The sequence below is a fragment of the Stegostoma tigrinum genome, chromosome 14, assembly GCF_030684315.1.
Source record: "Stegostoma tigrinum isolate sSteTig4 chromosome 14, sSteTig4.hap1, whole genome shotgun sequence".
In the NCBI taxonomy this organism is placed as follows: Eukaryota; Metazoa; Chordata; class Chondrichthyes; order Orectolobiformes; family Stegostomatidae; genus Stegostoma; species Stegostoma tigrinum.
The window spans coordinates 49,839,937-49,865,487 of record NC_081367.1 but is presented as its reverse complement, the minus strand read 5'-3'; the positions used below and the strand labels follow the sequence as shown (position 1 = coordinate 49,865,487).

The window sequence follows — 25,551 nt, the reverse complement described above, 5'->3', positions numbered from 1 at the left end:
GGAAACCGGAGCACCCAGAGGAAACCCACGCAGACACAGGGAGAATGTGCAAACTCCACACAGACAGCTACCCGAGGCTGGAATTGAACCCGGTCCCTGGCGCTGTGAGGCTGCAGTGCTAACCACTGAGCCACTGTGCCGCATTGTTTACCTCTTTTGGATCGCGCTCGCTCTATCATGCAGTACTGACATTTGCTGGGATTTTTAGTGGCAGAACTCTATTTAAAGCCCAGCTATCACTTCATTGCAAATACAAGGACTGATTCATAAATGTATTGCCACTTTGTGACATTACCTGTTTGATAAACTGTCATTATAACTGCAGCTATAAGAACAAAGCTACACTGGTGAGAAAGTATTTTGGAAAATCTAATTGTTATGTGTCCTATGTGGTCCTAACCCTGCTTCTCCCACAGGCCCATTTATTTATATAGTGCAATTTCCTATAACGCGCTGGAACATAACTATAGCATTATAGCAGAACTCCCTGCATTAACTCTGACAGACATGTGTGAAAGGCTTAAATGAGTGGAATTCTTAAAGCGTACCTAGGACAGCTTTTGAAGGCAGCATTTAGAGAAGTCCTCCAAGAGATAGGCAATACTGGAACTAATTTTCAGAATGAAGCTAAGGAAGTGTTCCATGTGTCAGTGGGACAGTATTTCAGGAACAGTCACCATAACTCTTAAGATTGAAGGTAGTCATGGAAAAGGACAAAGATGGGCCAGAAATCAATTTTTTTGAGTTGGAGAAAGGCCAATTTTAACACAGTAAGATGATCTGGCCAAAGTAGGCTGAGAACAGCTATTTGTGAAGCATGGGAGCATTGGGAGTCTTTGAAAAAGGAAATATTAAGATACAAGATCAGTGTTGCTCTAAAGATGAAGAGAGAGCTGATGGTCATGCCATAATGGTAATCGATTGATAATGTGATTCTCTTACTCAGAAAGGGTTGTCAGGAGACCAGTGAGTCTAGCTTCAATAGCCAGGAAACAACTTGAAAAAATTCTGAAAGATAGAATTAATCTTCACTTGAGGAGGAAAGGATTAAATGAGGATCATCAGAATGGCATTGTCAGGGAGAAATCAAGTCTGACATGTTGACTAAGTTGTCAAGAAAGTGACAAGACGTGTGTTTGAGACTTGTGCAGTTGATGCAGTCTACACGGACTTTGACAAGTTATTGTATGGGATACTGGCCAAGAAAAGAAGAGCCGATGCGATCCAGGGAAATTTGATAAATTGGATACAAAATTGGCTCAGTGGCAGGAGCCGGAAGAGATGGTTGAAGGTTGTTTTTTTACTGGAATAAAGCAAAATGAAACATTTGATGAAGTGTTCATTGTAGTTTGTTTTGCACATTAATGATCGAGGAATGAATGCAGAACGATTCAGTAAGTTCACAGATGTAATCAATAGTGAAGAGAAATGCTTTAGATTACAGGATGATATGGAGAGATGGGCTGAACAGTGGCAAATGGAACTTAATCCTGAAAATGGTGAGGTGATGCATTTTGGTAGGACTAACAAGGCAAGGAAGTGCACAATGAATGGTGCAACGAAAGACCCTTGGAAGAATAGAGGACACAGACAGAACACAAACAAAAGTTGCTGGAAAAGCTCAGCAGGTCTGGCAGCAACTGTGAAGAAAAAAATCAGTGAACATTTCGGGTCCGGTGACCCTTCCTCAGAACTATAGTGTCCATAGAGAATCAGAGGGACCTTGGTGTGTATGTCCACAGATCCTTGAAGGGAACAGGATAAGTGGATAAGATTGTTATGAATGCTTTTGGGATTCTTGTCTTTGTTAGTCGACGCATTGAATGCAAGAACAGGGAGGCTATGATGGAGCTTTATAAAATATTAGTGAGACTACCACTGGAGTATTATTTGCAGTTTTGCTCACCACACAAGAGCAAGGATGTGACACAGGAGAGAGAGTGCAGAGGGAACTCACCATGATGTTGCTGGCTGTAGTGTTGCAACTTTGAAGAAAAGCTAGATATGCTGGGGTTGTTTCTGTTTGAACAGAAAAGGGTAACCATATTGAGCTATAGAAAATTGTGAAGGTCATGGACAGGGTAACGAGGAAGCAAAGCTCCTCTTAATACCCCTCTAACCAGGCAATATAGATTTAATGTAATAGGGAGATTTAAAGGGGATTTAATGAAGCATTCGTTCATCTGGAGTGTGTGGCAATCTGGAACACACTGCCTGGAAGGGTTATACAGTGGGAAGCAACACAATTTTTAAAAAATGACTAGATGGTCACTTAGTACCAGAGCATACACAGCTACAGGCCAAGTGCTGGAAATGTGACTAGAATAGCAAGGTAGTTGATTAATAGTACAAACGTGATGGATTGAAAAGCCTCTTGCTGTGCTTTACAACTCTATGAAATTATAAAATCTCAATTATAGGCGGAATGGGCGAAAGTATGGATGCAGCAATATTGGGAGAGAGAAAGACAACACCAGCATCAGAATTTTTTTTTAGTTCATTTATGGGACGTGGGTATCATTAACTCGGTCAACATTTATTGCCCATCCCTAATTGTTCAGAGAGTAGTTAACAGTCAACCACATTACTTTGGGTCTCGTGTCACATGTAGACCAGATCAGGTAAGGATGGCAGTTTCCTTCCGTAAATATCATTAGTGAATGAGATGGACGTTTCTGACAATTAACACTGGTTTCATGGTCACCATTAGTCTTGCGATTCCAAATATTTTTACTGAATTTTAATTTGACCGGGCAGGTTTTGAACCTGGGTCCCCAGAACATTACCTGTGTCTCTGGATGAATTGTTTAGGATCAAAGAATAAGATGATGGAATTGTAGAGACAGGAGCTAGGTAGAAGGAAGGGATGATGAAGCAAGAAAATTAAGAATTTATAATGAGATGTCACTGTAATTTTGAAAGTGACGTAATTGAAAAGAGTTACTTATAAAATCAAAACATAACAAAGAACTGCAGATACTGGAAAACTGAAACAAATACAGAAATTGCTGGAGAAGCTCAGCAGTCTGGCAGTATCTGTAGAGAGAAAATAGATACAATGTTTCGGGGCCTGCGACCCTTCTTCAGATTGCTTATAAGTTGTCTTCTTTCATAGTACATAATCATTTAGATAACTTTTATTTTAACTTTGTGCTACAACATTACTGAAGTGGTAAGCTTTTCCAAAACGGAGAGAATGTCAACAACAATTGTCACAAGACCAACCCATTTAAGGTTAAAGGTTTGTATACAAGTTGAGTCCTCACCAGTGCAATTGAATCCATCATATCCCATTTGACATGAACAGATGAACGAGCCCTCAGTATTGACACAGATGCTGTTGCTTTTCCATGAACATATGTCTTCATTAAGACATTCATCCACATCTGAAGGAAAAGTGCATGAGAATCTAATTAATTTCTATTGATTCCATCGGTACGAGGCATAATCTACACACCAAAATTCAATATTACATCGCATTTGCAGTAACAAGTCTCAAAACAACCTGCAAATAAAGGGTAGAAATATCCTATTGATAGATTGAGCTTTCAAATCTGTGTGGCGATTTTGGTTGGAAGTAGTGGGACAGTTGTAATCCCTGAAAGACAGAGTGTTGTAGGCTGCAATCTTGAGCCATGTGACTTGGTAATGGGGAAATCTAATCTGAACTTGAGTAAGCATGGGAGAAAGGGAATGAATAATGTTTTTTAAAAAAATGCAAGATACATTTTTAACAAATATAGAAGGATCAGGTCCGAGAACCTCAGAGACTTGGAGCAGTCAGAATGAAATGGTTATGGGGGAAGAGTTTTAATGTCCCATAGAAAATGCATATTTTTCAAAATTAGATTGAAAATCGCAGCAAGGGAAGTTCTGATAACTATGCCTTTCACAATTATTAAAATCTGCAACTGGCACAAAAATACTTCAGCCCTTTCCCCTTGACATATCTGACTGGACTCAAAACCTTCCCTAGCCTATGTCTCTCAATCATTTTATTGTCCATCCGAACACAGAAAGATTGCCAGTGATGCTTCTGGCAGTGAATACTGTTGATCATGGTCGGATGGAGTTAAGACAGCATGTCTATGCTTTTCCCTGTTGTTTCTTTATCATGACACTGCTGTAATTTCGGTTATTGTGGCCTCAAGCACTGCCCTTTCTGAATGCGGAGAATATCACCGGAGGTTAATCAAGGCAGAGACAAAATGTCACTGAGATTCCCCGAGGACGATACAGAATTATGTTAGGATCAGGATTTCCGATACATGGATAGGTATCATTCTTAGCTATTTTGAAATCATTCATACAATGTGAAAGGTACTGGATTGGATAGCATTTATTGTTATCTCTGTTTCCCCTTCAGATAACAGTAGTCAGCTGGCTTCTTGATTCGCTGCAATCCACATGCTCATAATGGTGTTATGGAAGGAATTCCAGGATTTTGACTGAGCAATGCTGAGGAAATGGTGAAACTTTCCAAGTCAGGCCGGTGAGGACTTGAAGGGGACCTGCAGCCTTTGCTCTTCCATGTATCTGCTGCCCTTGTCATTCTAGATTGTATTAATCATGCGTTTGGAAGGTGTCACTGGATCCTGAATGAATTTCTGTAATGCACCTTGCAATGCTACAACAGCTGCTCATTGCTTCAATGATGGAAGGAAGGAATGTTTGTGGATATGGTGCCAATGAAGCAGGTTACTTCATTCTGGATGGTGTCAAGCTTCTTGAGAGTTGTTGGATCTACACTCATCCAGGCAAGTGGGGAGTGTTCCATCACACTCCTAATATGTGCCTCACAGATGGTGGACAGGTTTTGAGCAGTGAGGAGATGAGTTACTTGCTGCAGTATTTCTAGCCACTGACCTGCTCCTGTAGCCACAGCATTTAAATGGCTAGTTCAGTTTAGTTTCTGGTCAATGGTAATCCCCTGGATGTTGATAGTGAGGGATTTGGTGATGGTACTGCCATTGAATATCAAAGAATGAAAAATAAGTTGTTTGTGCTGTTATAAAACTGTTGATATATTCGACCCTGGGATGCTGTTGCTGTTCTGAAAACTCTGGGCCGTGTCGCTTTAATGATTTGAGATTTCTTTCAGTTGGGGTTTTAAGTTAACAATAACTGTGACTGGGTAAGTTTATCTTGCTGGGAAGTATAAATTATGAAATCGTTCACAAATCTAAAATTCCTTTTTCCACCTCTCCAATGAGCCTTTACCTAGCTTTCTAAATAGTAATGCACCTCTGTTTATATCATAACAAGAGGAGTTTTGTTGGAAGGAAGAAAACATAATTGAAATGCAATATGTCATTGGGACAACATATTCAAATCCATCGTTTGTACGTATATTTTACAACTTTAGATCCAAAGTTGTTATGTTGGTGACTGAATTCAGAATTGGCAAAGTTCTGTTAACAATAACTAACACTGTAAATGTTTTCAAGGGCACAGGCCTGAACATAATTCAATTCCTCACCTGTGCAGTTGTGGCCATCATATCCGCTTTGACAAGTACAGTTATAAGATCCCACAGTGTTGACACACATTGTATTGTTTTTCATCGAACAGATATTGCTGTCAGCACACTCATCTGTATCTAAAGGAAGAAAGCAGATAAATAACATTATTAATTTGAGGGGAATTAAGATGATAATAACCTCAGATAAATATCCAGCTTTCATGTTTTTATGCATATCTTCGGAAAATAAGTCAAAATGATGAATGTTGTCGATTACTGAGAAGATAAAATATTTCGTTGGAGACGAGAAGAACTGCAGATGCTGGAAGCCAGAGTCAATAGGTGTGAGGCTGGAAAATTTCAGCAGGTCAGACAGCATCCAAGGAACAGGAAATTCAAGGTTTTGGGCCATTTCTGGATAAAGGGTTTCAGCCTGATACACTGACTTTCCTACTCTTCTCATGCTGTCTGATCTGCTGTGCTTTTGCAGTCACACACCTGTACACTAATATATTTCATTGTTTGTCTTGCAATATTGTCCACAGAGAGAAGGCAAAAATAATTTTTTTTCACTTTTGGCACGGTTTACACTATTTTTCTAGGAACTGTAATTTTTGCAAAAGCTAAAATAAAAAGATAGACATTGAGTCTTCTCACACTGACCATCGCAAGTAATACCATCTCCAGTAGAACCTGCCTTGCACTGACAGGCATATGAACCCTCCAAGTTAGCGCAGATCCCCAGTGTTTTAGAGCAGTTGTTTTCTTCTGCAATAAGGCATTCATTTATATCTGCAGAATATAATTTCTGATATCAGCAAATGGGTATCCACTCATATCGCTTGCACATTGTCTTCATGTAATGACAAGTTTATGAAAAGAACGATCTTATGTCATTTCATTTTTTTTCCCCAAAGCATTGAAACAAAAAGGTTTAGGTTTTCACATTTCTCCACTAGCATCATTTGAACTGATGCTAGCAGCGACCTGTACCATCCCACCCCGCCATCGCCATTTTGAATTGTCCAAGACACATTATTGGGGTGCAATGATAAGACGATCTAATAACTTATCTTTCTCCAGCTGTTCTTCTGTGATACTTATACATTTTAGCAAGCAGAGGAAAAAATGCACAGCAGGATGAAAGAACACATTGAGATGGAAGTGTACACCTCCTCCTTGAGTATAGCTCCACTTTATGGTACTGATAGTGGTAAGAGTCAAGTTTACAAATTGAGTCCGTTGATAGTTCAATAAGGAAGTAAAATGTTTGGTGTAACAGAAAAGCCCAAACAAACCTGGAAGAGCCCAGACCTATTATCACCCTAGTTGACATGATTGTTTTTAGGTGAGGTACTGGCAGTCCTGTCGTTGAGTTTAGCATCCTCAAGCTATTGAGGAGAAGACTTGTCATGCCTTCCTGTCTGGTTTATTTTTCAGTGTGTGCTGTTTGAAAACTACTGTATGGGCTTTTCATTTCTCATGAATTAATTGTGAACATCACTCTCCAAACTCTCAGACACAAGGTTGGAAGGTCCCAAAACAAGGGAGCCCTGGTGTGTGTTTTGTGTGTTCTGATTGTTTATCGTTGTCAGTTGTTTGACATAATCACTCTTGCAGCTTGGAAAGTTGAAAGCTCTTTTGTACAATTCTAAATTGTCACGCTGCTGATACTAGTAGACTGTTTAGCTATGAATGTAACCCAATATGAACATTTACACACAGAATAGTTCCTTGCTAATTACTTAGTTTTTATCTTTACATGCAATTCAATACATAACAGCAGTACTGACAAAAGTCCTGTGCCCTGGGTAGGATTCTCTTGTCAGTGTCAGTTAAGAGGGTGACACCAGGACTGACATCCAGTTAAAGAAGGCGACATGCCTCTCAGAGTGGTCAGCACCAGGAAGGGAGCAGCAACTCAATAGCCCCAGCCATGTCATTTGATAGAAGTGGCCACTTATGAGGCTGAAAGGAAAAGTGGCTCCTCAAAGTTAAAGTGCTCTTGAAGATTGCGTCAGATGTTTTCCCCCCACAGTTTTGAATCCAGACAGTCAGGCTTAGGGATAAGGGATCATGGGGTGAACTCTCCAGTGACAGCGTAGGAACTGAGAGGTATTCTTTAACAAATGGGGCCCAAATGAGCTACACAGTGTAACAAGAATCAAAGGCCCTTTCCAGGAACGTATCGAAGGCCACCTCAATGTATTTTAACTATTCAAAGTTAAATCAAATAAGTAACTTTCACAAAATAATTATTATAGTAATTTTAGAATCGTACCATTGGTTCAAAACCACATTACGCTAACGTAACAGTCCTGGGGAAAATTAATTCCAAAATGTTACTTATAACAGCTAGCTGATTGTCAATGATATCAGGTGAAGCTATTTTACAATTTTTAAATACCTCCACATGTTCCATTAATGTTCATAAATCCACTCTTGCATTCACATTTAAAAGAATATTCAGTATTTACACAGCGTTGCCCACTGTCCGAACATTGTGCTGGGTTTTGGCATTCATCGATATCTGAAATTTAAACAAAAGAAGATAATTGTGCAACAAGTTGGATTTTCTTTAATTGCTGTACTGGTTGAATAGTTCAAAATTAACAGGGATAAACTAGAATACAGGCTGGGTCTTACCCATTTTTAGACTAAGACTGTAAGAGCGAAAATTTAAAGGTGAAAACCTGGAGCATATCTTTGCCAGAAAGTCTGCCAGACCAAACACTAGTTAGGCAGCTGATCAGCTGCTGGTGTGCTTTCTACTTGACATGGTTTCTTCGAGCAAATATCAGTCAGTGTCCTATGATCGGAGTATTGCCCTGTGTGTTAGTTTATATACCAGTGTCAATCCACGATTATCTGTTGAAATTTAGTCTTCTTTCTTCCATCTTATAACTTTCCCATCAATAGCCATGTCAGCCGGGTCTTGGAGGATGTTGCCAAATGTGTCCTGTTGCGGATCCATCCAGAACCAGGGTGCAATGTTTTAAAATTAGGTTTGGCCATTCGTGACAAAAATGAGGAGAATCTTTTTTACTGTCAGAGAGTTTTGTAACTTGGGAATAAAAACTGAAGGACCTATGGATGCTGTAAATTAAGAACAAAAACTTCTGAGTTCTGAAGAAAGGTCACCGGACCCAAAACATTAACTTTGTTTTTCCTTCACTGTTGTTGCCAGGCCTGCTGGGTTTTTGCAGCAACTTCATTTTTGTCTGTAACTTCGGAACTGTTGCCTTCGAATGGATTGTAGACAAGGTCACTGAATATTTTAAGACAGGTCGATTCTTCCAAGGCAGGAGAATCAAGGGTTATAGAGAATAAAAGGGAATGTGAAATTTGAAATAGAGACAGAGCAGCTACAATTATTTTGAAAGGTGCAGCGGGCATGTGGAACCACATGATCTACTTCTGCTGTGTATGTTTGTTCAACCGAGAATGCCAACAGCAGAAACATGGTCACTTCAAGGTGAGAACAGTGCAATAAGAAGATGGGAGACATCAGAATGGCAGGAGAAGTGAGTGTACTGCATTTCAGGTGGCAAGTGTACATATTTTTTTCTTTCTTTATATCCAGAAGTGCTCTTACACACAATTGAATTGTTTTTCTTTCCATTCCCAGATCACCAGTAGTGTGGTAAGTGTACAGATGCCATGAGAGCCGAAGCATCCTGAGATGCTAGCTCTGAAATATGTCAACGGGGCTATTTGTCTGCTTGTGAAATCGGTTTTCGTGGACTTGAGTCTTTCAGCTGGAACCCAGCGTCCATAATCTCTGCTCTTTGCAGGGACATGTGGCTGAGGCAAAGGCAGCTGCTGTTGCTCGTGCTGCTTCTGGTGCTATTGGCTTCATTTCCTTTCTCTCATTCATGATGAAACTGCATAAGTTGTTCCAGGGTGAAATTAGGCAACAGAAAAGTGCAGCTGAATGTTGAGTGAAATGTCTTCTAAGAACATATCTAGCGGTGATAGCACGCTTGGAGTGAAGAAAGGTTTTGCAACATCTTTTGGGTGACACGGTGGTTAGCACTGCCGCCTCACAGCACCAGGGACCCGAGTTCAATCCATCCTCAGGTGACTGTGGAGTTTGTGTGTTCTCCCCGTGTCTGCGTGGGTTTCCTCCGGGTGCTCCGGCTTCGTCCCACAGCCCAGAGATGTGCAGGGTAGGTGGATTGGTAATGCTAAATTGTCCCTAGTGTTTAGGGATTTGTACATTAGGTGGGTTATAGTGGGATGGGTTTAGGTGAGTGCTCTGAGGGTGAGGGCTTGTTGCGCTGAAGGGCCTGTTTCCTCACTGCAGGGAATCTTTGATCTTTCTTCTCAGCACGGCTTCAGCTCTTCAGTTTCACTGATCAAAACATTCTCACCCTGACAGAATCAGTTAGACAGCTCATAGCACTGTACATTCACCTCCGTGATTTTGCTCAGTTGACAAACAGCTGCCCTACCTGAGAAAGTAGAAGCTAGTGTTCGAGGTCCTGTTTTCTGCACAGACAACTTAACAGATTTGATACAAGAGGGTGAAATTTCATGCCAAGCAGAGCCATTCAATTTCCTTTCTCACTGAAACCATGTGAAAATTAAATTTGGATTGTGTGTAAAACAAGTGGCTGCTTTGCCACTGCCCATCTCTGGTAAAACATGAAAATTCGCCTCATAGGGAACTAAAGATGGCAGGGAGTTCCAGTTACAGTGTTGTTCTGATATATTTTCAGAATTGCTGTTGGTGCAATCTTTATAGAATACCTGTACCATGTACTCATTTAAAGACAGATATTAACAGAGCTTTTTGGCAGTTACCTTGACAAGAACCATTCACTCTTTCAGATCCAGCGGGGCAAACACAAGTATAATTTCCAATAGTGTTTTCACAGGTCTCATTGAAAGGACACGATGCTATTTCCTCTGCACACTCATCAATATCTGCAATACAACAAAATTCCGCTCTCTAATATTCTATTTAAATAATTATGATTTATTTATCCAAATTAAATCCATAATTATCATAGAGTCACGTATTCCATGGTAGATGTTCCTGATTGTATCATGCTGGTGAATAAATTGTCTGTGTGTAGTGAACAGAATAAAATCAACAAGGAGAAATGCACACTTACAGAGTGATCCTAATCATTTTTCTCTCCATTTCAGTTAATGGAAAGAAAATCTACCCATAATTTTCCCAGCAAATCTATCATATTTCAACAGGATGATGCTGATGCATATTTTGCTTTTGGATGAAATTATTCACTAAAATTATGTTGATGTAGCATTACGGTTTAATTTAACAAAAAACATGTTAGTTCTCTAATAGTTTGTACTTGACAGAGTGAATGTTCATTTTGATGTAGAGGTTGCACTGGAGCTGGGTGGACCTCTGATTTCTGATAGTTTCAACCACATTGCTGTAGGTCTTCTTTCAAATGTAGCAAGACCTGGTAAAGTGGCTAAAGTTCATTCGTGAAGTGGATGACTTGGTACAACAATTGACAGTAATCATCATTATCCTCGGTTTTAATTCCAGATTTGATTGAAATCAAATTTCATTGTCTGCTGTGAAAGCATGACAGTTCAGACCCATGTTCTCGGAACATTAACCTGAGTCCCTGGATTATGGGTCTGGTGTCTCTTCCACTACGTTGTTACTGCCTCCCTCAGTTTATTAGCTGGTGTGCTAGTCTTCTGTCGTCACCTTGCCTCTGGGCAGTTTTAATGGAGACAGAAGCAAGATCCTGCAAGTAGTAGGTGGCCCATTCAGCTCTGCTAAGAGTCTGTTGACTGTGCACACTGACTGGAATTTTACTGTCAGGATGTGGACTTCCTTCTGAGATCAAAACTTGACCAAGGATGGGTTTGGTCAACAGCCAGCAGAACTGAGGAGTTGGATCACCCTCTAAATAGGAACCCTCTCCTCCATGCAATATACTGGCTACAGCCATAAGGTCTTTGAGACCATTCAAAAGAATGGCTGCTTCTCCATGAGGCCAGGCTGGCAGCTATGGCCTCTTTTATTTTAGAAACTGTGAAACCCCTTTATCTTGAGCTACCCTCCCTTTCTCCTACATCAGCAGCCTCACCTCTATTACTATAGGGCTATTGATTTCTCAATGCTGGAAAGCCTCTTATTCATCTTTCCAGAAACTGGCCTGTTGGCCATAATTAGACAAAGCACCTGGAGTTAGTCACTGCAGTGCTTGCTACTTCAAAAATCACCTTTTGGAACCAGGTGTTAGCATGTACTGACACAGATCCTCCCAACAGCAGACTTAGGATCTCCAGACAAAACTCTATATGAATGCTTCAATTTGATGAACTTTCATGAGAACTGATAAAAGATATTGAATCTGAAATGTTAACTCTATCTTTCCCTTTACAGCTGATGGTCTGCTCAATATTTCCACTACTTTCTGTTTTTATTTCAATTTTCAGCATCTATAGAACATAAAAGCCTTTTTCAGGATTTGTTTAACTGATTACACATTAATGAAAAACTTTCAAATACAAGATGACTTTACAATAATTCAGAACACATTTCAAGAATATTCTGTGAACAATTATTTTAAAGAAGGGTTAATCTGTTCACAATAATGTTTGAATTTATTAGAATTGTAACGAGGTTATAAATAAATGGTGAAACAGTCAGTACCTTCGCAGAATGTCGCATTTCCTTTGAATCCAGGCAGACAGGAACAGGTGAATGAACCCGGTATGTTTTCACAGCCAGCATTACTTGGACAGTCAAATAGAAATCTGGTGCATTCATCAATATCAGTGCAGTTAGGACTTTCATAGCCGTCTTTACATTGACATGTGAATGAGCCAGCTGTATTGCTGCACACAGAATTCAAGGGACAATTGTTCTGATTTTCTGCACATTCATCAATATCTGTATTCATTTGAGATGGGAGAATATAAAATATTTAGTATCTCAAAATACAGAATAAGTATGGCACCAAATAAAGCACAGTTTTTCAAGATCATTTGTATAATTTTGATCAGCCCCATCATCTGATCACATACTTTCTTTCCAAGGTTCCTATTAATGTAAAATCCCACACTGATGTTTCTTTTTCACTTATACAACATGTTAGGGAGAGGGACATTATGGCCTGGTAAATGCTAGGGATAGCACTTTTACAAAATTGAATACTGCTACTGTTAAGGCTTGTTTTGGGATCAAGGATTGCAGCAGCACAAATCCTTGCGAGCTGACACGTTATCAAGGATAGACAGCTCTATTAAACGGCAGGACCACCAGCGAGGCAAATGCCCGCTGCTGATTGGACAGCAATCTGCAGCTTCGGTTTGGGACCCCTTCTAAAAGCTGGATCAAGCATTATTAAACATGGGCAGAAGGGACCCATTCTCTTTTCCCATACACATGATCCTGCAAGCAACCTGAGACAAAGTTGCCTATTAAATATTGCATCATTACTAGACTTGTCACGAGAAGATGTCAAAGGTTGTCACAGTGTTCATTGAAATATTTCTCCCTGTCTGCAATATTAATTCTCATTTTAGTGAAGATGTCGTCATGGCCTGCTGGCCATGTAAAGGCAACTGAGTAGGAAGGTCATTCAATATAAATGTCTCTGAGAATGTCAGAAAGAATGTTTAGGCCTTTTCTAGCTCCAGAATCCACTCCACCTCCCCAACCCACACCAGCTCCATGCAATTCTGAATGCCATTGCTGGCATTTCTACAGATGGCAGCAAATTCCCTGTTGCAGGTGAGAGGATAGCCAGCAACATGTTAATGAGGATCAGTTGTTGAAACTGTCACAACTTCATTCAGCCACCAACAATGGGAGTTTAACTGTGTAATGTTTGCACATTCTCTCCATATCTGTGTGGGTTTACCCCTGGTGCTCCGGTTTCCTCCCACAGTCCAAAGATGTGCAGGCTAGGTTGGTTGGATGTGCTACATTGCCTGTAGTGTTCAAGGATGTGTACATTAGGTGGGTTGTGGGCAATGATTCTGGGTGGGATCTCCTGAGAGTCAGTGTGGACATGTTGGGTCTGTTTCGATACTGTCGGGATACTAAGTAAAATTATACCACTAAGAAACTGAAAACCACAGTTTTCCATCACAAGTCCACTCTTCATTAAAAGAACCATAACCCATCAACACCCCTCCCAAATATTTCCCAGTTGCAGAAAGAGAGAATTTAGAAGATATCATGAAATTTTTGGCCACACTGTGGGCGGCATGGTGGCTCAGTGGTTAGCACTGCAGCCTCACAGCACCAGGGACCCGGGTTCGATTCCAGCCTCCGGCAACTGTCTGTGCAGAGTTTGCGCATTCCCCCTGTGTCTGTGTGGGTTTCCTCTGGGTGCTCCGGTTTCCTCCCACAGTACAAAGGTGTGCAGGCTAGGTGGATCGGCCATGCTAAATTGCCCGTAGTGTTCAGAGGTGTGTGGGTTATATTGAGATTAGTCTGGGTGGGATGCTCCAAGGGGCAGTGTGGACTTGTTGGGCCGAAAGGCCTGTTTCCACACTGTAGGGAATCTAATTCACAACAAATATTCTTGGCTCATGTCAGATTGTCATTATGCTCTTTGAATTGAATTGTTTATTCATTTACTTCAAACAAATGGGTGGTCATTAACGTACCAAATACTGAAGTATCTGTGCCTTGTACTGAAGATGGCACCATAAGGGGCAATCTTTTCACTGCACGCTTTCCAGTGCAGGTGCCACTGAAGCTAATTCTAATGCTAATTCCGATGTAGCAGAGAAGACTACGGTACAATAGTGCTAATGGTTAGTATAACGTTGTCAACCGTTCCGAACCAATATAGGTCAGGGTTTGAAAGCATGGGGAGTCGGATAATGGAACCTCCATAACAAAAGGTGTGTTGCAATGAGTAGATGTGAGAGAAAGTATTGACGGCACATTGTTCTTTAAGTGCTGTAATCAAAACTGACTAATTTTTATTTCCAATTTCACACTCTAATGAGGAGTAGAAAATTTATTCTACAGTAAAGAGTAAACTAACTAAAATAGTGATTTTATTTTAAGCAGAAAGTCAATTTGAACAACCATTGTTACAAGATCAATTATTCCAGCAACAATAATTCCAGCCAATATCAATGTGTTCCTCACCTGTGCAGTTGGTTCCTTCATATCCTTCGAGACATGTGCAGTTAAAAGAGCCTTCAGTGTTTGTACAGATGGAATTACTGCTTGCACATGGATTACTATCAAGACATTCATCCACATCTGAAAAAATAGGTACATTAGCAATAAAATGTAATATACAAGTTTGGACATTTCAAATTTTTTTTTTTTCATTTCTGGATTTTGTGAAGGAAGGGTCCTTGGTATTTATTCCTCTTAATATTTCTCACAGACTTCCAGTGGATTTTTGTACAGCAAGTTGTTGTTCTTAGAGAATGAAAACATTCCAGTAATCTTAGACATGGGTGAACAGGGGAAATGTAACATTATGGTCACATCACCAGACCAGTATTCCGGAGATGAAGTCTAATGCTTTCAGGGCATCTATTCAGATCCCAGTCTGGCTGTGGTAGAATTATAAATGTAGATAAATCCCTGTGACCTCATCAAATGTATCCCAGATCATTTGTGGGAACCAGGGAAGAAATAGTGGGGCACCGAGCAGAGCTATTTGCATCATTATGCGTCAGGTGCTAGAAGACTGGAGAGTAGCTAATGTTGTGCCATTATTTCAGAAAGGCTGCAAGGAAAAGCTAGGGGATCATAGACTGGTGACCGTAAAGTTAGTGGCGGTAAGTTGTTGGAGGGGATACTGACAGACAGATTCTACATGCATTTGGATAGTCAAGGACTGCTTTTGGATTGTCAGCATGGCTTTGTGTGTGGGAAATCATGTCTCACAAACTTAATTCAGTGTTTTGAAGAGGTGATCAAGAAGATAGATTGGGGCAGTGCAGCAGACGTTGTCTTTATCATGGACTTTAGCAAGGCCTTCGACAAGGTTCCTCATGGTAGACTGGTTCATAAGGTTAGATCATTTGGAATCCAGGGAGAATTAGCCAATTGAATATAAAAATAGCTTGATGGTAGGGAACAGAGGGTGGTGGTACAGAGCTATTGTTCAGACTGGAGGTCTGTGACTGTGTGCTGCAAGGATTGGTGCTGGTCCACTGTTGTTTGTCATTTACACAAACAATTTGGATGTGAATATAGGATACCTGGTTAGTAAGTTCGCAGACGGAATTGGTGTATAGTGGGCAGAGAAGATGGTTATCAAAGAGTACAATGGGATCTTGATCAACTGGGTCAGTGAGCCAAGGAATGGCAGATGGAGTTTATTTTAGATAAATGTGAGGTATTGCATTTCGGTAAGACAAACCAAGACAGGGCTTATCCTGTTAAGGGTACGACTCTGGGGTGTGCTGTCGAATAGACAGACCGAGGAGTGCAGGCACATAGTTCTGTGAAAGTGGCACCACTGGTAGACAGGGCGGTGAAGAAGGCATTTGGCATACTCATATGTGCTGTTCAGAGCATTGAGTACAGGAGTTAGGATATAATGTTAAGGCTGTCCAAGACTGGTAAGGCCAGATTTGGAGAACTGCACATAATTCTGGCCATCCTGCTTTGGAAGGATGTCATTAAATTGGAAAGGGTGTTAAAAGGTTTACAAGGATGTTACTGAGACTGAAGGGTTTGAGTAATAAGGAGAGGCTGGATTGGCTGCGACTTTTGTCTCTGGCGTGTCGGAGGCTGAGACGTGACTTTATAGATGTTTATAAAATCAGGAGTGGCACGGATATGGTGAATAATCCAAGCTGTTTTTTTTCCGCAGGGTAGGGTAGTCCACATCTAGCAGGCCGAGGTTTAAGGTGATAGGGGAAAAATTTAAAGGGGACCTGAGGGTCAAATGTTTATCAGAGAGGGTGATGTCTATATGGAATAAGCCGCCACAGAAAGTTGTCGAGGTGAGTACAATTGCAATATTTAAAAGCTATTTGGAAAGATATACAGATAGGAAAGATACAAAGGGATATGAATTAAATGCAGGAAAAATGGACTAATTTAGTTTAGGAAACCTGGTCGGCATGGACAATTTGGACTGAAGGGTCCTTTTCTATGCTGTATGATGTGATGATTAATTCTTAAAATCTGGACCTTTAAAAACTAGTTTTTTAAAAAAAATACAGCTGGTTCATTCATGTTCTTCAGGTAAGGAAATCTGCCATCCAGCTTTGGCCAACATGTGACTCACAATCCACAGCAATTAGGTTATCTCTTAACTGCCCTTTGAAATGGCTGAGCAAGTTCAAGGGCAATTAGATTTGGGTAACGAATTCTTGCTTTACCGGCGATACCAAGATAGCATGAAAGTATATAAAAATCCTCAACAAGCAGTCACATTGCCACAACTATGTGTCCTACTGCTCCACTGTGTCCACAATGGGGCTGCCAGTCAACCTTGACTTTACACTTTAGCCCTCCAGCTCCCAAACCTGCCTGCACTCCCGAATTGCACAGCAAAATTGGAAGCAAGCAAAATAATTGGCTGCTCCTATATAATCCAGCCAGCAAGTACAACATCTAAATGCATGCTTCGATTAAGAAATATTCCTGGCATAAAGTCTTTGACGGGAAAATTCAAGCCGTTGTCTCTGATAATTATATTAGTTTAGCATATTACGGCAGTTTGAAACAATATTTAAAATTATGAGTCACAACTATACTCTGGGTCTGGTTTCCTTGGAACAGAGGAGGCTGAGAGGGGAATCTTATTGATCAAAATAGGAGAAACAGTAGATCGTGATAATCATTGTCCTGTGGCAGACTTGCCTAAGTGTAAGTTGAGAAGCAAATAGTCAAGAGGAGATCTGAGAAAAAATATTTTCATCTGGAGAGTGTTAGGTATGAATTAATGATTTTACTGTCACATGTATTTTACAGTGTGCAAACCAGTAAAATACAGTGAAAAGCTATTCCACCGTTGCCACGATCCAGTGCCATTTTGAATGGTGTTAAGAACAAGAATATAAAAAGATCTAACTGAAAGAGAGTCCATAAGTTCTGAGCCAGTTGTTCATCAACAACGTCTGTGCCACCAACTCTCCTTCACCATCTCGCAGCTGCCTGCACTAGACCCAAACTACGTGGAAGTCCCCTCTCCTCAGGTACCACCTTTCGCTGCTGGTCTGATTCTCCACCACCGTTGCCTTGCCGCTGCCTACCAGACCCACCAACGCCAGAGTTGTATCTCTTATGGCTGGGCCCATGTCGTCGCTGTCACTGCGATGCCCTTCACCACCATTGCTATGTTGCCAGTGCCGGACACACCAAAAATGAAGTCATTGATCCTTAGGTGTCATTTTTCACCACTGTGCCTACCTCACCCTTGCCAATGTAGCAGCCACTGGTTCTGATGCCAGGTCCTGTGCTCTCCAGGAAAAGTAGGCAGGGGCTCACGTGAGTCTGCGCTGGGTTCACTTGCTGCTGCTGATGCTGTCCAGGCTCAGAACAAAGGTTGAAGTAAAGGAAGGGAGAAAAAGAGAAAAAAAAACAAAAGAGAATCCAATGGAGTGGACTAGCCCTGCCTCACGAGCCCTACTCCGCTGCCATCCTGATCATACAGGAACATTGCGGATCATGCTGCCCGAGGGGGTGGCGGAGGCAGGTAATCTTGCAATATTGAAGAAGAGTCTGGATGAGTACTGAAAATGCTGGGACATATTGGGCTTTAGGCCCAGCGCAACAATGTATGGGATCAGTGAGGTTTGGTGTTTGTTGGTTAGCAAAAACGTGGTGGGCAAAAAGACTTGTTTCCATGATGTATGGCTCGATTATACTATGGAGATATTATTATAAACTGAGATTTAGCTCTAATTGTCAGCTTTATTCAGAAGTACTGTAAGGATGACTACTTGGTGAAACAAAAATCAAGTTAATTCACGAAGGAGAGCTCCAGTCAGTTGGGAGTATTGGGATATTGAAGAAAGGGTTTGCTTTTAACCTGCAGCATGCATGTTGTTGTCGGGTGGACATTGATGCAAGAACAAATTTCCAGGAGTAAGCTCAATATCCGTCTCTTGCTAGAAGGGGATAGAAATTCTACATTTTTGGATTATAACGGTTATTATTAATTAATTAAGATGAATGTTGCCAAGTAGAAGAAGATGGTCTCCCAAAGACCTCTGTAGTTAGTGGAAAAACAAGCAATAATTTAAAAGTTACACTGTACCTACAATGATGAGTTTATTGTGATTTTAATAAGGACATCCTGCAGGAGAATTTGCATGTATAGAACTCAAGAAATAATGATGTACCCATTTGTTCATTTACGAGCAGAAAGATTACATCTCAAAAGTACAATCAGAATGTTTTACAGTAAACAGAATAGATAGGTTCACATTGTTTTGGCAATGGCGTATCAAAGAGGTAGTTGTGACAAAATAAACTTGCGCGTCATGTCAATGTTCATACATTTATGCATGATTTTTTATGCACTACCATATGTGTTGTGTCTTAAAGAACATGTCTTACCAATGCAGAACCTGAATGGATCTCCTTCGTAGCCAGTCTTGCATACACATGAGTAATTGCCCATTCCATTGTGACAGTCTGCATTTTGGGGACATGTAGAGTTATTGCTGCATTCGTCAATGTCTGAAACAGGACAGAAATAATTACTGTCAGCCATGGGTCACTTCCACAGGTTTAATACACATTAGTCTGAGTGAGATACATACATAAATTTTCAATTTTTGTCTTTGCTATTTTTGCACGTGTGATTAATTAGATACTCCTTTCACTGGAATGGAATGCAGTGTAAAGTCTGTATAAGGCGTGTGTGCTGGTCCAGTGCATTGCTTTTATCTAGGGGTAGATGTCGAAGAAAGAAGGGCTGGTTTAAGTGTGGCCTGTTGGGATGGGTTTCTGCCATCAAGCTTGCCCAGTTGTGGGTGTTCTGTCTCTTACTAGCAGTAACCCTATCCCCCGATTGTTTCAGAGGCAGGAAAAGGCTGAAAAGTCATATTGGTTCACTGGTTATAGAAAGTTAATGATTCTCTTCAATGAGCCAATGGACAACCAATTTCCTTGACACTCAGATTAACTGGAAGTTTGCAAAGTTGTCCCACACAGTATATTGGCAGTTGTATGTAATCAGGTCCTCTCTGCCTGATTGAGGATGCAGCTTTCGGGAGGGTGTTGGCCGCTGAAAACCATCTGCTGCCCTGTCTCACAATACCCCTTCCCTGACCCTCACTCCATGAACCGATTCCACCTTTATCCACTTTGGAATGGGGGATTCTCTGATAATCTTGGGCCTCAGGTGGTGTATTGCCATCAGCAGCCACTGCAGTTAGAGGCAGTGGGTGATTAAGGTTTTGCCACCCTTCGATTGGACAGTATTGCAGAGGAGTTGGAGGTTAAAAACAGGGAAGTCTTGTTCCAACAGTCCACAGTGTTGGCAAGGCTTCTACTTGGATCCATGCAGAAAGTCATTTTGGTACCTATCCTTGAAAAAGCATATACTGGCTTCAGAGGCAAGTTAAAATAGATCCACCATGCTGATTCCTGGGATGAAAGAGTTGACTTATCAAGAACAGCTCAGCAGGTTAGGCCTTTATTCATTACAGTTTAGAAGAATGTGGGGTGACCTGCAACAAATCTGTTTCAGTCACCTGATATCCGTGGTTGCCATTTTGGCATTACAGACAATCACTTTGAATTTATTAACTTTTGCAAATAATTTCTACAGGATAATTTGAATAAAACTAATTCTACCATTGTATATTTAGACAATATGTATTTCATGCTGCTTCACTGACATGGTAGTGTTTGTACCTTTATCTATCCTTTTCATCAGCAATAACTCATTTCAGTCAGATGATAAGTATTGGTACCTTACCAGTACACAGGGAACTGTTTGATGTATTTGTTGTGTAACCCTGGTTGCAGCTACAGTTGAATCCTCCAAAAACATTTGTGCAGATCTGTTCACAAGTGTGCATATTTTCCTGGCACTCATCTACGTCTAGAATGCCAAACAAAAGTATGTAAGACAGCTGCTAAAAAGTCAGAAGCTATATTTGTTTCTAAACATGATTCCATTCATGAAGGTAAACATTCTAAATCTATCTTCATAGATGTAACTTCACTGTTTTCAAAATTTCTACTGGTCTGCAAATGCCTTTCTCTGTGGACAGAATTGAACCAGGACAAACTTGTGTTTTAGAAACCTAGAAAATTGAAGGAACAGTAAGGCCATTCAGTCCATTAAGCCTGCTCCATTATTCAAAATAATCATGGCTAATCATCCGAATCAATACCCTATTCCCACTTCCTCTCCATACCTTTGATCCCTTTAGTCCTAAGAACCAAATCTAACTACTTCTTAGGATTGGGATGATGGGATTACCCTGTCACCCAATACTGCCTGAATTGGAAATCTGGTCCTTTGTATTCCATAAATTCGAGAAAAATATCCAAAGGTTTGGGCTCAATCGCTTTCTGTTGCTGGAAGTTCAGCTACCCATTCTCACTGAAAAAATCTCTCCTCATCATAGTCCTCAGGAACCTGCATGTATATTTTAGACAGTGACACCTGGTTCTGCATGACCCTGTCATCAGAAACAGCCTTCCTGTGTTTGGCTTGTTGAGTTCAATTAGAATTTTCAAGTTTCTCGGAGACTCCCCCACACCCTCATTCTTCCAAATACCAATGAATATAGTCCTAACCAATCCAGTCTGTCTTCATATGTCAGTCCTGCCATCCCAGGAATTGGACATGCAAACCTTCCTTGCACTACCCCTATAGCCATAATATCCTTCCTCACATAAGGAGCCCAAAACTGCACATGATTTTCCAGATGTGGTCACACCCTGTACAATTGTAGCTAGATGTCCTACTCCTGTATTCAAATTCTCTCACTATGAAAGTCAATGCTCAACTTGCCTTCATCACCATATGCTGCACCAGTAGTTTTGCTTCTCGGTGACAGGTGTACAAGGCCATTCAGGTCTCATTCCACCTCCCCTTTCTCAATCTATCTCTTGCTGTTTTTTCCCACCGAAGTGGATAACTTCACATTTATCCTCATCATACTGCACCTATCATGCATCTGTCCACTCCCTTAACTTGCCGAAATCACACTGCAGCATCTCTGCATCCTGCTCACAGCTCATCCTCCTATTCAGCTTTATGACATCTGCAAACTTGGGGGTATTAAATTAAGTTGTTTTAACTAAAGTTCTATAAATCCCATTTGATGTAGAACATTGAAAATTGTAACTTCCTCAGAATGTGAAAGGGGTTGATTTAGAGATTGCTTTTAATCAAAATATCTCAGGGAATATGGTTTTGAGATTTCACATAATTTTATGTTAAAATGCCTTCAGACTTCATGTCTGTTATCTACATCACAGTATTGAATATGTCGATGTTATCTTTCTGCAGTGCTAAGTGTTAAACTCCTTTTTACCCTTTCTAACTTGTTCCTAACGAATTGATCACATTAGGTAAAACATTTCTCGTCATTTTAATTTTCCTCCCAAATTAAATTTCACTGAAGCAGTAGCTCATCCCTGGACTCATCCCATTCCCATTCCCATTCCCACTTTAGGTCTGTTGCCTTTGAGGGCTGACCTGTCGATGGGTCACTTTGGGCATGAGCCTGGGATTGTCCCACTTGCTGGAAGTCTCAAGGCAGTGAGACCACCTCTGAGTTGGAAATCTAGTCCTTTGTATTCTATACATTCTAGAAATATAAATAAAACATTCAAGAGTAGAACATGTAGAACAATTCATGAGGTAAGGTACGCATATAACTGCATGAATACATGCCAACAGAATTTTAAAAGTAAAGACTTATTTCTAACTTTTAGTATTAATTGTTGCATACATACTTCATGCATACGAGAAAGGAAAATTCATCCTCACCATAGCATTTAATCCCATCTCCTTTTAAACTATCTGGACAGGGATCACAGGTGTAACCCTCCAATGGTGCAGGTTGGTCTTTGCAAGTGTCATTCAGGAAACATTGATTATCTTGACAGGCATCAAAATCCTCAGTGCAGTAATCACCCGTGTAGGCAGCGGTACAATTACATGCTGGGATCTAAATGCCAAACAGACAGATTTTAGATTTATATCGTATTTCAATGGAACATCATTCCTTCTCTCCACAACTGTACAAACTATGGAATAAATCAGCCTACCTTTGATGATAGATCAGTCCAACTGTAGATACTTTTGGGTTCCCAATAAACCAACTTTATCTCTCAGTAACACTATGTATTATTTAATTCCTTGATGATGTGTGGCCTTCGGTAGCTTAGCCAGCATCAATTAGTCCGGCCCTGACTGTCCTTGAGAAATTGCTGCTGAACTGCTTCTTGAACTGCTGCAGTCCTTGGGGTATCGCTACCTCCACAGTTCTGACAGGAAGGGAGTACCAGGATTCTGACCCAGTGACAGTGAAGAAGTGGATATATTGTGCCAAGTCAGGTTGGAAGCAGTCACTAGTTTGGAAGGTGCTGTTGGAGGAGGCTTGTAGACAATACACACTGCTCCCACTGTGAAGGGAGGGAATATTGAAGGTGGTGGATGGGGGCCAATCAAGTAAACTGCCTTGTCTTGTGGTGTTGAGCTTCTTGAACATTCTTCGAGCTATACTCATCCAGGCAGGTGGAAACTATTCCATCAGACTCCTGACTGTGCTTTGGAGGTGATGGATAAGTTTTAAGAAATTCAGAGGGGAACTATTTACTTATTGATGAATTAATTTAATGGCCCGTCCTGCAGCAATTGGGTGCTGGGTTCAACAAGCTGATGTCGAACTACTGCCACTGACCAGCAGCTTTGTGGTGATGCTGCCAGGAATACAGGCAGACCTGTACAGGAGAAGACATGGATCCCAGATCCAGGCAAGTGTATGAGCTTTGGATTGGGTCTGGTTCACTCGTGCCCTTTTGGAAGGAAACTGCTGTCATTACCTCGCCTCGCCTACAAGTGACTGCAGAGCCACAGCAATGTTGTTGACTCTTAACTGCTCCTTTGGAAATTAGGGATGAGCAATAAATGCTGGCCTCGACAATCCGTGAAAGAATTTAAAAAGAAAGCGGAGAAGACAGGTATGGTGGTGTGGGATTTAAAGATTGTGCAGGTCAGAGAGAAGAGTAGAGTGCAATCTTCTCATGGGGTGTCCCTTTGGCAAGAGGCACCTTCAAATGAATGCACACCCTTCCCACTCTTTTAAACAATTAAATATAAATAAATCCACCTCCCACACAACTGCTCATGCCAAGGGTATTATAGCACGGGCAGCGTCAAAATATTGGAATCACCTGAACTTGTAGCAACGTTTATTATTGTTATCATTATACATAGTGTTTGCATGTGTCAGCAGGCTGCCTATTTCAGAGGTATCCACCAAACCTTTATATTCAGACGCAGGCACCCAGAGCGGACATTTAATATCATAACCCATGGATTCTGATCTGCTGTTATAGCCTGAGTATTTTTTGGCTAATGTTTATCTGGTCACTGATAACACCCAAGATATTGATAGTGGGGAACTCAGTGATGGTGAAGATGTTGAACCTCAAAGGAAGATGGTTAGATTCTATTTCGTTTGAGATCATGGTTGCCTGGCACTTGTAAGATGCGAGTGTTATTGGATGCTGCTCAGGTCTTGATAAATATAGGCACAGACTGCTTCAGTGACTGAATATGGTCTATCACATAACTATAGTGTGAAATGATTCATGCCTTTCATTTAACTTACCTTAAAAACAGTATTGTTTTTTTCTAAGGTCAAAATTGATCTGGAATAATCACAAGTTGAATTGATACTGCAGTTGCACAACACAAGTGTCAATCCTAACACAGAAACAGCTTTAGAATCATTTGCTTGTATTATGGCAAACACTGGAGCAGAGCTTGTTGGATTCCAAGAAAAGTTTCCATTTTCTATAGATAAAGAAATGTCATGAATTATTTTCAGAAAAAAAACTGTCTATTCATATCTAGTTTTTAAAATTCAAATTACAAAATGTAATTTTACCCCAAAAACAGGATAATCTGAAGAACATAATAAAACTAGAACCAGAGGTCCGACTCAGTATTATAAAGCGTATTAACTGATGGGAACCAGGCATCAGTGTTAGGCTTTCTGCATATAACTCTCAAACAACTTTTGAAAATTCACCACTCTCCATTTAATGAGGTACAAAACGCATGATTTTGGCTCAACAAAATCTGGAACATCAAAAGTGTACAGGAACATTTACTCTTCCACATGTCCATTTTATTTAAACTTTAGGTAAATTTTACCAAAAATTGGCTGTACCAATTTCAGGGAATTTCATGGGAGAGTTTCTCTCTGAGAGTGCTAGGAATTTATTTCATGCAATTCTTTTCTGCTCACCTTATTATGCGTGCAACACGCCTGTGTCGCACCATGCCTGTGAATATCGTGTGCTCAACAGCCTCCAATCGCCACAACTGACTTTCCCAACTTGCTCACAACAGCAGTAGCCACTGTTAAACCCCTCTTGACTTTTAGTGAACAGATCCCCATGGCTAATAAAATGTGAGGCTGGATGAACACAGCAGGCCCAGCAGCATCTCAGGAGCACAAAAGCTGACATTTCGGGCCTAGACACTTCATCAGAGAGGGGGATGGGGTGAGGGTTCTGAAATAAATAGGGAGAGAGGGGGAGGCGGACCAAAGATGTAGAGAAAAGAAGATAGGTGGAGAGGAGAGTATAGGTAGGGAGGGGATAGATCAGTCCAGGGAAGACGGACAGGTCAAGGAGGTGGGATGAGGTTAGTAGCCCTCCAACCCCAAGACATCCGGCACCTTCCCCTGCAACCGCAGGAAATGCTACACTTGCCCCCACACCTCCTCCCTCACCCTTATCCCAGGCCCCAAGATGACTTCCCATATTAAGCAGAGTTTCACCCGCATATCTGCCAATGTGGTATACTGTATCCATTGTACCCAGTGTGGCATCCTCTACATTGGGGAACCAAGTGGAGGCTTGGGGACCGCTTTGCAGAACACCTCCGCTCGGTTCACAATAAACAACTGCACCTCCCAGTCGCGAACCATTTCCACTCCCTCTC

At 41.0% G+C, this 25,551-nt stretch overlaps 1 protein-coding gene across 2 annotated transcripts in view; it reads right to left on the bottom strand.

The window, feature by feature from the left end:
* Nucleotides 1-25,551, bottom strand: part of LOC125457750 (uncharacterized) — a 167,900-nt gene that overhangs the window by 96,117 nt on the left and 46,232 nt on the right. For both annotated transcript variants that reach the window (XM_059651129.1, XM_059651130.1), the window contains exons 27-37: nt 24,209-24,393; nt 22,360-22,540; nt 20,329-20,454; nt 18,960-19,082; nt 14,571-14,687; nt 12,111-12,350; nt 10,268-10,390; nt 7,869-7,991; nt 6,125-6,253; nt 5,480-5,599; nt 3,267-3,386 (exon numbers count right to left, since the gene is read on the bottom strand). In XM_059651129.1, the coding sequence (XP_059507112.1) occupies nt 3,267-3,386; nt 5,480-5,599; nt 6,125-6,253; nt 7,869-7,991; nt 10,268-10,390; nt 12,111-12,350; nt 14,571-14,687; nt 18,960-19,082; nt 20,329-20,454; nt 22,360-22,540; nt 24,209-24,393 (1,587 nt within the window). The remainder of the gene's footprint in view (nt 1-3,266; nt 3,387-5,479; nt 5,600-6,124; nt 6,254-7,868; nt 7,992-10,267; nt 10,391-12,110; nt 12,351-14,570; nt 14,688-18,959; nt 19,083-20,328; nt 20,455-22,359; nt 22,541-24,208; nt 24,394-25,551) is intronic.